The sequence below is a fragment of the Carassius carassius genome, chromosome 6, assembly GCF_963082965.1.
Source record: "Carassius carassius chromosome 6, fCarCar2.1, whole genome shotgun sequence".
Lineage (NCBI taxonomy): Eukaryota > Metazoa > Chordata > Actinopteri > Cypriniformes > Cyprinidae > Carassius > Carassius carassius.
In genome coordinates, this window is record NC_081760.1 from 25,613,300 (window position 1) to 25,626,556 (window position 13,257).

The following is a 13,257-nucleotide window of genomic DNA, read 5'->3' on the forward strand; positions in this document are numbered from 1 at the left end:
TAGACACTAGAGCTCTTAAACATGGGAAGTCTTCTGCATTTCATTTAAATATCATTAATATTTTTCTTGTAGTACGTGTGGCATTATGGAAAGCATAATGATGACTTTGGATGAAGCTCATTAAAAGTGGACTTTCCAGCAACTACGGTCAGTAATAACGCAGACCACAGTGCCACACACAAAGACAAGTCAATGTGAAACTCATGTCAGTGAAATAACATATAATGCAACATAAAAGACGCATAAAAATATACATTTTATCAGTATTTTACAGTCAATAAAATGGTAACAGGTTTGACTAAATGAATACATATGAACAGTATGCACTCATTATAATGTGTATTGAACGCGATGCAACATTATTTCCCGTTAACATTACACTTACAGCGTACTCTTCTTTACTTATATGATGACGCGCGTTCCCGGACTGGATGGACGTCATCGTGCGCGTTCCCTTTCTCGCGCGCTGGTTAAAAAGAAGGTAGAATGAGCAAAGGGAAACATGTGAGTGCACTGAAGAGCATGCAACAGACAACTTAGTGCAACTTTTGATCACACGCATCAACCTTTGTGCACCAACAGGATTTAACTTTTGGGAAAGGAGACATTCGATTTCTGTATACCTGACCACTTTTTTTTCTTATTTTCTTATTATTATTTCTAATATTATTATTATTATTTCTTATTAAAATACAGTATCATGTTTTTTTCCACTTTAACAACGTCATAACCAGTACTTGTCTTAATGTATTATTGCAATTAATTTTTAAATACCTCTGCTATTATTTAATTTGTACTTTTAATTAAAATTAGTTATTCTATAACAACTTTCTGGACGCGCGTGGGGACTGTCATACAGCAGTCCTGATTTCTGAGCAATCGCTTGGTCCGCTTTTGGTTTAATCCCTCTGAAAATGAAGCATTTGAAATTTGTGCTCTTGTTGGCCATCGCGACCAATTTTTGGGAATGTGGTGATGCGAAATTCGGCGAGAAAGGAGAAATAAGTCCAAGGAGGAGGAGATGTTACGATGGAAGTCTGCCGAAACGCCTGAAGAAGAAGGAGAGAAACCTGTCACTGGATGGAAGCGGCGGAGAGGAGGTTTGTCACAGGCTCTATCCTCGCGTGTCCTGCTGTCCGTCCAGGAGAGCTCCGTATCAGTTACTCCATCGGAGAGATGCTCGGGTATGTTCCTGCAGCCGCAAACTGACCTAGTGATTATCATGCGTGTTTTGTTATGGCAACGGGTCCATGCATTGATTTTGAGATGGAACATTAGTATGTAGAGGGATAATGGTTGATCTTGTAATGATATGGATTGGCTATAAGCAGTACGCGCACTGTGTGTATTGAATGTGTAAAACAGCAAAGACGCGGAGCAGTGTAATATGGTATTAAAAGTTTAACTTGTTTTAACTTGACACGGCGTTGTAAAAAAAAACGTGGCACTGACACTGATAAACACAGTGAGATCGTTCAGAATGGCTAAAGAAGTCCGTCTTGCGCATGTTAACATAGAAAAACAATTAAAAACAGCTCAGACTTGGGTAAAGGACGCGTGGAGTGTAGTTCACTCGCGAGCACGAGGCGTATGAATGAAATCGCGTAATTTTCATGCTCTCCTGCAGCAATATTGTGTTTCCGAAATCTGAATCGCCCTTAAAAGCTTTATTCCACCACTTAAATGCTTGTATGTATAGATAAGACATTTTGCGCAACTTTTTACGCTGAGGTTTTAATGACAGCATGTGCTTCTCGTAGTAATTTACATAAAACAGATGGTAAACAAATGTCTCTCGATCGGCAATGAATCGTACCTTTCTGAGGCTTTCTATAGACGTGAGAAGATTCGTCTCAATAGTTTTATCAATGAACACATTCTGTGCCGAGAAATCGCTCTTTTCTCATGTAAACAACCTCCGCAGCTCGGCATACGCGGCTGGGTGGCATCGCACGTCGGTTTGTGACAAAAAGCCATATTGCATCATTTAATTTGCTCAAGTCATGCAAATAAGAGCGAGGCTGAATGGAACAAAAAAAGAGTCGACATCTCCTCCTCCCCACTACACTGCCCACACACAGAGTCTTTTTGCTTATGGCAAAAGAATAACAACAACACCATTGTGTTTGTTAGTTTCACTAATGGGTGAAGCTGGAGAACATCATTCTCCCCCAGTCCTTGGCTCTGTCCAAGTGTTAGTTAATGCTTTTGAGTGAGTATTTGTCCTGCTCCCCACCCCAAACTTACTTACACCAATTCCCAGAGGACCAAAATGGTTTCACTAAAGCTGTTTAATAAAAGCTCACAGGTTTTGTGGGGAAGTTAGCTCAGTTGTGGTTTCATTTGGGGAGGGCTGAACTGTGAATTCTGTGAATCATGTCAGGTGATTCATTCGTTAAATCATCTGTTTGTTGAATCTTATGGTTGCGTTAACTTTGATCATCAGCTGCCTTTTTCTTGCACCTCACTGAGAACTTGTGAGCTGTACCTGCCCTCATTTTTTGTCACTAAATTACGAACCATTGTTCTCAAATAAGTTTTTGTGTTTACGTTTTTTCAGTTTAAGTGACAAATGATATTGTGTGCCATGATGCATAATCCCAACATCTGCTCAGATTTCACTATTTAAACATATAATTTTCATTATCATCTTTTTCACTATCTTTTCATGCCGAACCATGCTGTTTCAAAGCATCAATTGTAAACTCATGTATGCCACATATTTTCAGTTGCATGTTTCGACAGTAGTTATGTATGGCTTTTAAAAGGCTTTAATGTAGACCGTGGTGTGATTTAAAGCGGTTTTGAACAACTTTTGGCATTTTTTGGAAAACACACACACACAAAAAAAGAAAAAAACAAAGGTCCTCTTGTTGCTGGTGAGGGTGATGGCAACATTGGAGCCCATCCCAGCAACATATGGGTAGAATGCATGGTTGAGAGCACAAATGCTTCTCTCCATGGACCATGTGCCAGTCCATGGCTCACTAAATCAATGGGCAATTTAAAGCAAGAGAGTAGCCACTCACAGACCAGGCTAACACACCAACCAAGACCGAGAGCGAAGAGAGTTTAAAAATTCACTTTCTAAACTCTCTGGTTCATATGAAGGTGTCAATAAATTTTTCGGACACCGTTTTATCTTCCACCCACAAAGATGGTTTTGATTCACTCGAAAGAATCTGGAGAATCAAAATCAAAGAAATCTGTAAAAATGGTTTACTACGCAGTGCAGTGGGCCAGGAAGGAGGTGGGCCGTCAATACGCTGTCTGCTGGGTGTGCTGGCCTAATTGACTTGGACAGACTGCTAATTTGTTGATACCAGCACAGGAATGATGTGCCCGTCTATCTATGAATTGGTGTTTACACACGGACCTCACACAGAGAGAGGGAGGTTTACCAGACCGCTGCGGCACAGGCGCATGTCTGGGGAAGGGAGCAGATTACATTGTTGTTTTATTACAGCTAATTTGTTACATAAATAAGCCTGCTCTCTGCTTTTCGGCCTTAATCTACTGTTTACTTTTGTTTGGTGACTTAAGCAACATTTTGAGTATCCTCATTTCTGTCCGTTCACTCCAGCATGGGTTCAGATGCCATGCGAGGTGCAATTTTGGCTTAGCTGTTTGTGAGCTCTAATAAACAAATCAGGAGAAATCAAGTCCACATGGATGTGTGGCTTTGTTAAGAGAGATGTTTAGAAAGCGAATAGCATCCAATTAATGAGAAAACATTCAAAAAATGTGTGCCAAACCACCTAGTTTGACTTATTTTATAATATATACAATATACAGTTGTTATATAGAAACAGCTTTGTAGCATGAGTAAAATTTGGATTAACCATTCAATTAGAACAGTTCTAACCTTTGCTGGTTGTTTTTCTCTCCTTAGATCTTCTCAACAAATAACACAGAGTGTTCTAGACTGCTGCAGGAGATTAAGTGTGCCCATTGCTCACCACATGCCCAGATGCTCTTCCACTCGCCCAAACTTGAAAAAACACCACACAGAGAACAAGATCTACCCCGCTTATGTCACGACTACTGCCAGGAGTTCTACTACACCTGCCGGGGACACATACCAGGTATCACACAAGATCAATGCAGGAGTTTTGCATAAAGAACATTAGTAACTTCATTATGAACATTCCTCTTCGGACACATGTCAATTATTCTAAGTCCAGGTGAACAAATTACTTCAGATTAATGCATCAGATTGTAAAGTTGCATAGTGGGAGAAAACAACATATCTGTTGCAGCTCTATCATGGCAAAATTACTTTGAAACTTAGGGATTCATTCAACCTATGTTCAAGAAATGCCGTTCAGGAGCCACTTGTTTTGTTTCTTTTTTTTCGTTCTTATTTTAAATTTATTTATTTATTTAAATCTTTGCAAGATATTAGAAAAGGCCTTAAATTATTGGTTTTATAGTATATACAGTATACTATATATTATATGGCATATATACATAAAGATGTATATTTAAAATAAACAATATAACACCCTAAACAAAGCCCTAAAATCTGTAGCTGTAAATTTATGATTTTATGACTTGTTTCTTCCCTTTGGTCCTTTGGCAAGCATCTTATTTTACGTCAGAACAGCCTGCCAAGATGTGTTTGGCGTTTATGTATGTCTGTCTCTGGATATGTGTGTGTGTGTGTGTGTGTGTGTGTGTGTGTGTGCATGGTCTGACTACGGTCTAGACATGACTGACACTCAAACCTCACACAGCACACACACAGTATACAGCGGAAAATGAAGCCTGTTCAAGGCAATGCTCACATAATCAGTTTGTTGTTCTTGGTGGAAGCCTCCGTTCAAATGAAAAGACAAACATTAAAGCCTCTGAAACATAAGGGGGGGGGGGGGGCAGATGGCAGTGGGGAGGTGTCTGAAGTCCTGAAAAGCTCTAAGCCATCATGAGGTTTGTATTTTCTGCCAAACATGAATGACATCAGGAGCAAACATCCAATAGCTGCTCTATGGTGTTGCAACATTTGCTGCATGATGCAATTCATCAGATGGAATGGCATGCAAAATCTGGCCTCCAGACCATGCCTTCTTCCTATCAGTGCAGCCATAACAGATTAGATGGGGACCGATATGCAAACAGAGAGCAAACGCAAGCCACACGCACATATGCACCCGCGGAAATGTGAATAGACAAACAAAAATGAGACACTGTATACATACAGTTTACCTTTCAGTTTTCCTCTACAAAACAGATAAATAAGGGTGTGCTGTCTGTTGCGATTCTTTGTAGCGGGAGTAAGCTCATGGGAAAGAGAGAGAGAAAACATGGTAAAGACTCTGAGAACAGGAGCTGGGGCCAAAAGCCTCTACCCCACCTCTCCCCCTCCCAAATCAGCATATGTGGTGACGAATGACACATTTATTTTTCTACAAAGGTTGTGTATATGTAAAACTGCTGAAGTGTATCAAGATGTCAAGTACTTTGGGTGGCCACCCATGTTGCTTTGGAAGATAACCAGATGGAAGTATAACTATAGTGCTGAGGATTTAGAGTCTTTTTCTCTCTGTCCTGTTTTTTTTTGTAGGCTAGCACAATAAAACTAGAGAATATTGTGAAGGGGGTGAGACTGTAGTTGAGGCCACACAGTGTTTTCGCCATGTTTAGGGAAGTCATAAATTGTTCAAATTAGGCAGTCCTTTCAGTTTGTGTTTCATTTCTAGCCATATTTTTTTAACCATGTTTTTAAGACCGTGATTGCACATTGGTTTTCAACAGTAATAAAAGTCCCTTTATATTTTCATGGTGTTTACAGTCCCCTGAGATTAAGGAAAACACTTTAGTTCCAAAGTATTAATTTTACAGTTGTTGTCTGTTCAGTGTGTTGATCTTATTTGATTAGGTAAAGATTAAACATTGAATTGGTTTTGTTAAATAAGGTTCAGTTTAATAAAAAAAAGCTTAACACATCTAAAATATTCAGTAATTTTATAGCATAACTGAAAAAATAAATAAAAATAATAATAATCTAATCTAATGATAGGTTGGAATGTTAAGACTCCACATGTTGAAGATATTGCCACCGAAAAAAAAAAAAAAGAAAACACGTTTTGAGAGTGTATATTCACACCCCATATCAGCAGACACTTTTTTGATCCTCATGACCTCATTGATATAATGGAGACTTAAACAGGTTCCCACACTCTTGAAAAAAATATTACAAAAGGTGTTTTTGTGATACCGTAGAAGAACCATTTTGGGTTTCCAAAAGAACATTTTAGTGAACAGTTCTACTGTTCCAAAATAACCATTTTTTTTGTGTTAATAACATTTTAATAATCAGAAGAGCAAGGAAACACCAGTGCATTGATTTTGAAGATTCTTCAAGGAACCATAAATGTAAAAAATAACCTTTATTTTTTTGTCATAACAAAAACAAGAAAATATCAGGTTATTTTAAAATGTTGTTCTCTAAGCCTTAGATAAGTCATAGAAATGTTATGGGCTTTATAAATAATGATTTAATAGTGTATTATATACTTTTCAACAATATTTTATTTTCTCTTTATTTTGAATTATTCTTTTGAATCAGTATTGGTTGAACTTATTCATACATTATTCTGAATGATTCATTAGAAAAAAGGTCTGAATGAAAATGTTTTTCCATCGATATGAAATATGCACATGGAAAGGATATGGAAAAGTTAAAAGTGTGGGAACTGCATACACATTCTGACCTCTCAGCTACTATTGACAACAGCTCCCAGACCCTTACCGCTCACACCAGCAGGCCCAAGATAACCTGTGCGGTTTGTGTGTGGGTGGCATGGCAGTGTGAGTGGAGGTGGGTGGGGTGTGTGTTTGATCTCACTGTTGTGTTTAGATGTTTAGGGATATCCTATCACCTCTGTTGTTGGTGCTGTTGCTTCCTTCCCACACGCAGCCCCCTTCCTCATGTGGCATGGGGGGCTAACTGGAGATGAAAGGAAAGAGAGGAGTGTGTTTGTGTTTCTATCACTGCTGTATTTGCTCTACTCCTCCCCATGAGAGGGTTTAGCTAAGGTGGTAACCATATCAGTGAGGTTTTTAGGTCACAGGGGCTGCCAAACCGAGTCATGTTCTCTCTCCTTGTTGTCGTGCTGCTCATTCAGCCAAAAGGAAGTCAGTTCCTAGAAAGCGACTGTGATTTAATTGCCACACACTTAATTTTCAAAATTTTCATTGTGCATTCCTCAACTCTAGATGCCTGAATTATGGTGAGTTTACTTTGGCTTCTATTGGAGAAATAAATTAAGGGTGTTTTCCATGAAAATAAGCAAGCTAAAGTAATCTCTTAAATATAATCAATCAGTTTGGGTGTGTACTTAGCAGATTTGACCTGCATGTTTCTGCTGAAAGATAGAACAGCAAAGGAGATACAGAATGAGCGTTTGGCATTTGTGGGTTTAATTAAACTCACAAACTTTCCACATACAGACCATACATGTCTGAAGTGGTTTGTAATGTCTCACTGGGGTTCAACCATAACATTATTGTAACACCCAGAAGTGTGTATCATTGTGGCACTGTTAAATATGACAGATTTTAACAAATGGTTAAAGGTCTGGACCGATATGAATGAACATGACTTGCACTTGTCAGATATGAGAGGAAAATTTTTTTTTCTTGATTTGATACTCAGTACTTCATAAATGCAAAAAAAAAAAAAAAAAAAAAAAAAAACACGGCCACACAATAAGCCATCTGATGGCTGAGGATACTCGAGTACAGATTTGACTGTGGGGGATTCAGTTGGTTTTGGAGGTGGTTACATCATCCATGGACCCTGTGTGGTGTCTATCTCAGGCTGAGACCAGTTGTCTGTCTGTCTGTGTTTTTTAGAACTGTTCCAAGCCGACGTGGATGAGTTCTGCCAGTACTATGGAAGGAAGGACGGAGGCCTGTGCTTTCCAGATTTTCACAGAAAGCAACTGCGACGAGATTCCAACTACCTGTTAGATGAAAAAATAGAAGTGATTAACAGGTATATTTAATTCAGTTACACACACACATTTTTTTTTTCACCTAAAAATCTGTCAGTATTTTTTTACTCATGTCATTCCAAATACAAAAGATGAATTTTTGCCATATATGTGATCCTGGACCACAAAATCAGTATTAAGCAGTTTGATTAATAACATGAATTGATAAGAATTCATTTGGACAACTTTGAAGGCAATTTTCTCAGAATTTTGAATTTTTTGCTCCCTCAGGTTACAGATATTCAAATAGTTGTATCTCAGCCAATTGTTGTCTGATCCTAATAAACCATCCTTTAAAAAATGTAATTGGTTTTGTGGTCCAGGGTCACATACAGTATGGTATGGTCTGCTCAGTCATATTGCAAAAAGTCAGTATTCACAGAAATCTTGACAACTGTACTAGCTTTCCTTGGCACTTTAATTAGTGTATATAAGATGAGTAACAATGTCTGATTTCTGAACTAATTATTATTTTGAGTCAGATCTGTTCGATAAATTGGTTGATCTAAAAAAAAAAACAGTCTGAATGATTCATAAATAGTTCTAAATTGTTCTAATTGGTTCTACGGTTCAGCTCAGACTTCTGTTGCAACAGGCAATGGCAAGGAAGATTATTAGTGAATAAAGACCTAGTGTGACACAAATTGGACTGTATAACTTCAGAAGACTTGGAAGTGAACAAGTTTTATGTACTACATTTAAGGTACTTTTGCATCTTGTTTTGATACTTAAAAGTTTGTAATTGTATGGAAAAAAGGGTGAGCTATTCCCTGTGATGACATCTGCGTGTAACATCGTTCTTCATCAGGCATGATAGAAGCTTTCTTATCGTCATCCAATGTCCCATGGCCCAGAATGACTGGCCAGCTTTGACTATTAGGTCATCAGGGCAACCTTAACAAGGTCACTATAGACAAGACACGCCTGACTAACCTTCCTTGTCACAACATTCCTTCATGTACTCGTTGACTGGTCCATTGCCCCCTTTTCCAAGCCAGAGCTTTGTGTCCAGAATGAGTTTAGCCAGCTTTATGAACAAAAGAAAATGCTTATGCTCCAGGAATTCTGAGCTGTTGGTGACAGCTAGAGGGCTTTGACCATTTGTGATAGGAAGTAGTAAGGGATGTCATTTTGGGCTGGCTCTGATAGAATTTAGCCCATAGCTGAATACCCTGTTGATTGTAACCTCAAATTAGTGTTAGGAAAAGACTTAAGGATTCACTTTTCACAACTTACAATGATGGATTCATATGTGTTTTGACAAGTCGGCTGCCTCCCCCCAATTATTATCAGCACCCCGTCCCTTAAACACTGCCCTTCACCAGGCTCCCGAAAGGAATGGGTGCATGAGATAGGAGGGGTGCTAAAATAACCAGGGCTGGTGGCGTGTGATGAGGCATGCCTGAACCGAATGGAGCCTCATCCTTGTGGGTCCAGGAAGGGTGCGTAGAGGGACTCCTGTTCCGCCAGCGCCGTGAGCTGCAGGACCCGCTATCCGGACGAGAACCGCACCCGTTATACGGCTGACAGGCCAGGATGCCGGACCATTTATCCCCTGAATGCACCATGGGCCAAGGAGGATGAAGCTGCACAGAAGAAGAAGAGGGGAGTGCGTACAGCTGCCGGACTTTTACGCGGTTTGGCCATTTGTCCACAGATAAACACAGCGCCAGGTTACTGAAACCAAATATTTTTTTTAAACTCCTGCCAGGGTGATGATTTTCAAAAACTCTGGTTGCATGGTTATCGTATAGACAGTATCGTATAAACATAGTTTTTGCCATTTTATGTCAGAGCCTGTGCTGTTATCTCTGCCTACTTGAAACGTTTTCAGGCTTTTGATTGGTCAACATGGCTTTACAGTTGAGATTATATCACCACCTGTTGGTCTGGCATACTCTTGACAGTGCATCATAGCGTGCGTTTGCATTTTCATGTGGACAGAGTTTTTTTTTTTTAAACGGAAGTAGGAAAAATTCCTTAGTGCCCTAGTGACACATTTCAGTGAAGTGTGCCCTCAGCTCATTTTGTTTTAACAGTGATAAATGCCTTGCTTTGTATGACCTTCTGAGGCAAATAATGACGGGCTGTGAATCCACCTTGTGTTTTGAGCCCATAGTCATTGTAAATGATCGTCATAATTCTTCATCGGACCTCCCATTGCGAAAGGTCAGTAAAGCAGTATATCTGATCAGGCACAGTCACTGCAAGCACATCAGACTGACGTTATTCTCCTGCTCAGGCAACCGATATCAGGCATACATTTGCTGCCAGTTCACCCACTATTACTTTTATGGAAAATCCCTCCAAGACTTCTTGTTAACAGGAGCACCCACACCGCTGATGCCCTTGTTTTATTTAAGGCATACTGTGAGTTGGCGTGTCCTCACATCAAATGTGTCTTGTGGTTAATGGAACACTTGTTTCACAGCTTGAGAGCCCCCAATGTCTGACTATGTTAAATGAACTTCTCCTGTGGCGTTTTATTCAGTCTACTCCCAAACCAGTCTGTCAAGCAGAAACGATTCTGCTTTGTTCCTTACTGTAATAAACTTGTTTATAACAATTCAACTTGTACAGTTATACTGTTTACAACAAATAATAGATATTAGACAACTTAAAAGCCTGATGCGTAAACTAACCCATCTATTTTTCGAATCTTTCCAATCCTTTCCTCCAGAAAACATAAACACAACTGCTACTGCACTCAGGAGATCCTTAGTGGTCTTCGACAGCCTGTTGGCATGGTGCATTGTGGGGATGGATCACAGCGGCTTTTTATTTTGGAGAAGGAAGGCTTTGTCCGTATCCTAACACCTGACATGGAGCTCTTGAAAGAGCCTTTTCTGAACATTCATAAGCTGGTGCAAAGCAGTAGTAAGGTAAGTGATATTTAGCTCTTCCTTGTTGCAATTTTGAGATTATCGGTTGGCTAGATTGAAAATGTTTGTGGTTATTGATTTTGTTTTTCATTAAAAAGTATTATACATTAGAAACAAATATAAAATGATGTTTAAAATCATGTGCACTTCATGTGTATCAGATTAAGATTCCCTTCTCTTCAGTGATAAACTTTTTCTATTTATTTATTTATAAAAACAATTTCTTGAAAAAACATTGGCATATAATGTAAGACATTGCTGATTTCCTTCCTTATTGGTGACAGCCCGGTATTGGATACTGTTTATTCTGAGATACATGAAAAAAAGTTGACTGTAAATAAAGCTGAATTTCAGAAAATTCACCCTGTCTGTTTTGCAAATACATGCTATAAATCATATAGTAAACAATTTATTCATACATGTTTATTTTTTATTTTTATTTTTTTTACCTCATATTGACTTCTCCAATAATTTAAAATCTAAATCTAATAATTTGTTTCATTCTGATGTGTCACATTAAAGACCAAGACAAATGCCATATCAGCTGATGCAACTAAACCAAAATTGAAAGTGCACCTTTTAAAATATTATACAGTGCAATTAATTTATCAGTAGATTGTTTATTCTGAATCACATCCCAGTGGATAAATACATACCTCTAATACATTCTTTCAAGTATTTTTGTTGATCATGCAAATAATGCTGAATTTTAGCTAAAACTTTTCTGCTCCTGACATTGTTGGCATATCTGCCTCTGAAAAGGAAGTAGCTCCTATTTGATATTCATGCAGCCTGACCTCCCACCATCAGAAAAGTCTGTCTTGCATAAATCAGGAAGCCTCGCTGAAACCTGAAAGATCTGTTGTTCATCATTTTGGTTTGGCACCTTCTTAGACGAAGCCGAGGTGGGAGAAATGAAGCACCCTAACAGAATAGAATGGTTAAGGAGCACAATAACAACTTCTATGGATTTATTTCCATTTTTCCATTCCTCCCACCACAAATCAAAATCTGAATGGAGGATGATGGAGGGTATTATTATACAAATGCATTCTGTATGTGGGCTTCTATGTGTGTGGTTTGCTTGCTGTCAACCTGACTGCCAGCAGAGGAAACATTGTGTTTGATTGTTGAGGATCAGCGAGAAAGGCTGAAATGTTGCCAGCTGTAGCGTTTGCTTACATGCATGTCTGTCAGTAGTAGTTATGGCGTGTGTCACAACAGATGTTTATCAGCCCCTACAATAACCGAAGCATTCTGGAATTTGAGAACATTTTGTTTAGGAAGTGTCCGGAGATGTAGGAAGAGACCTGTTTTTTGACAGGAAGTTTATGTATATTGCATAACTCCTGTTGCTTCACTTATAAAAGGAGAAAGAGCAATTATGTAGTCAACATGCAACAGCCCCACAGGAAAGACCCCCAGTGTGCCTTATCATCATTAAACATAATTGGTTGTGGATAAAGCAATCATTATGACAATTAGAGTAAGCGCAAGCCCCGACAATCCCCAAGAGTGCTATTCTGTCAAGTTTAGCCGTTATCATTCTGAGTCGGCATTGTTTACTTGGAGCATCAACAGGACATGTGGCCTTTGTGCCCGTGGAAGGCCTGGAGACCCACTGGGACCCGACTTGGGCATGAAGTGGGGTGATAGTGTTTAATCATGACTTTGATTCTAATGTTCTGAATCCTTCAAGCCCAATCCCCTTACTGCCAGTTAAGCCAAACTGCTTGGAAACAATGCTCTGACTTTTTAAGGGAGTCTCCCAGAGCACCGTGGGTGTTCTCTGATAAAGCTGTATCTCTTCAGTCACTCACACACACACACACACATTACACACACATGTGACATAATCAACTATTCTGTGTCACTTGTGCTTCTCCAATTACTGACAGAAGTTTTGTACTGAAGTTTTGTTCTCCTCCGTCTACTGATCATCTCCCCTCACCCTCACCCTTACCAACTTTATACTTGTTTTTCTTATCACAGGTGGGTCAATGATATACTCATTTTTTTATTTTTTTGTCCAGATGTATTAATTGTATACAAAAATGTGATAAAATAAATGCATGTAATGACTTGAATACACCTCTTCTATGATGGCATGGTTTTAATTTCTGAATTATTTTGATATCTTTTTTGAAGTCAAATTGGCCTACTATATTAAACAGAAAACCTTTTAATTGGGCTTTAATGATAATTATTACATTAATGATTATTATTGCATTATTTACAAACAAAACATTTGAACAGACTTTTAAACAGACCTATAAAGAGGACAATTGCTGACACTCATGAATGTCATGTTAAATAAATTTCTTAAAATATTAAATAATTTGACCTTTTTTTGATATTCATAAATTAAAAATGAATTA

General features: G+C 38.7%; 1 protein-coding gene across 1 annotated transcript in view; it reads left to right on the forward strand.

The window, feature by feature from the left end:
* The first annotated feature begins 499 nt into the window (after positions 1–499).
* The window catches only part of LOC132142540 (hedgehog-interacting protein-like), a 32,996-nt gene continuing 20,238 nt past the window's right edge, over positions 500–13,257 (forward strand). Inside the window, exons 1-4 of the mRNA XM_059552491.1 lie at positions 500–1,184; positions 3,893–4,085; positions 7,858–7,999; positions 10,678–10,879. Of these exons, the coding sequence (XP_059408474.1) occupies positions 915–1,184; positions 3,893–4,085; positions 7,858–7,999; positions 10,678–10,879 (807 nt within the window). The 5' untranslated portion in view covers positions 500–914. The remainder of the gene's footprint in view (positions 1,185–3,892; positions 4,086–7,857; positions 8,000–10,677; positions 10,880–13,257) is intronic.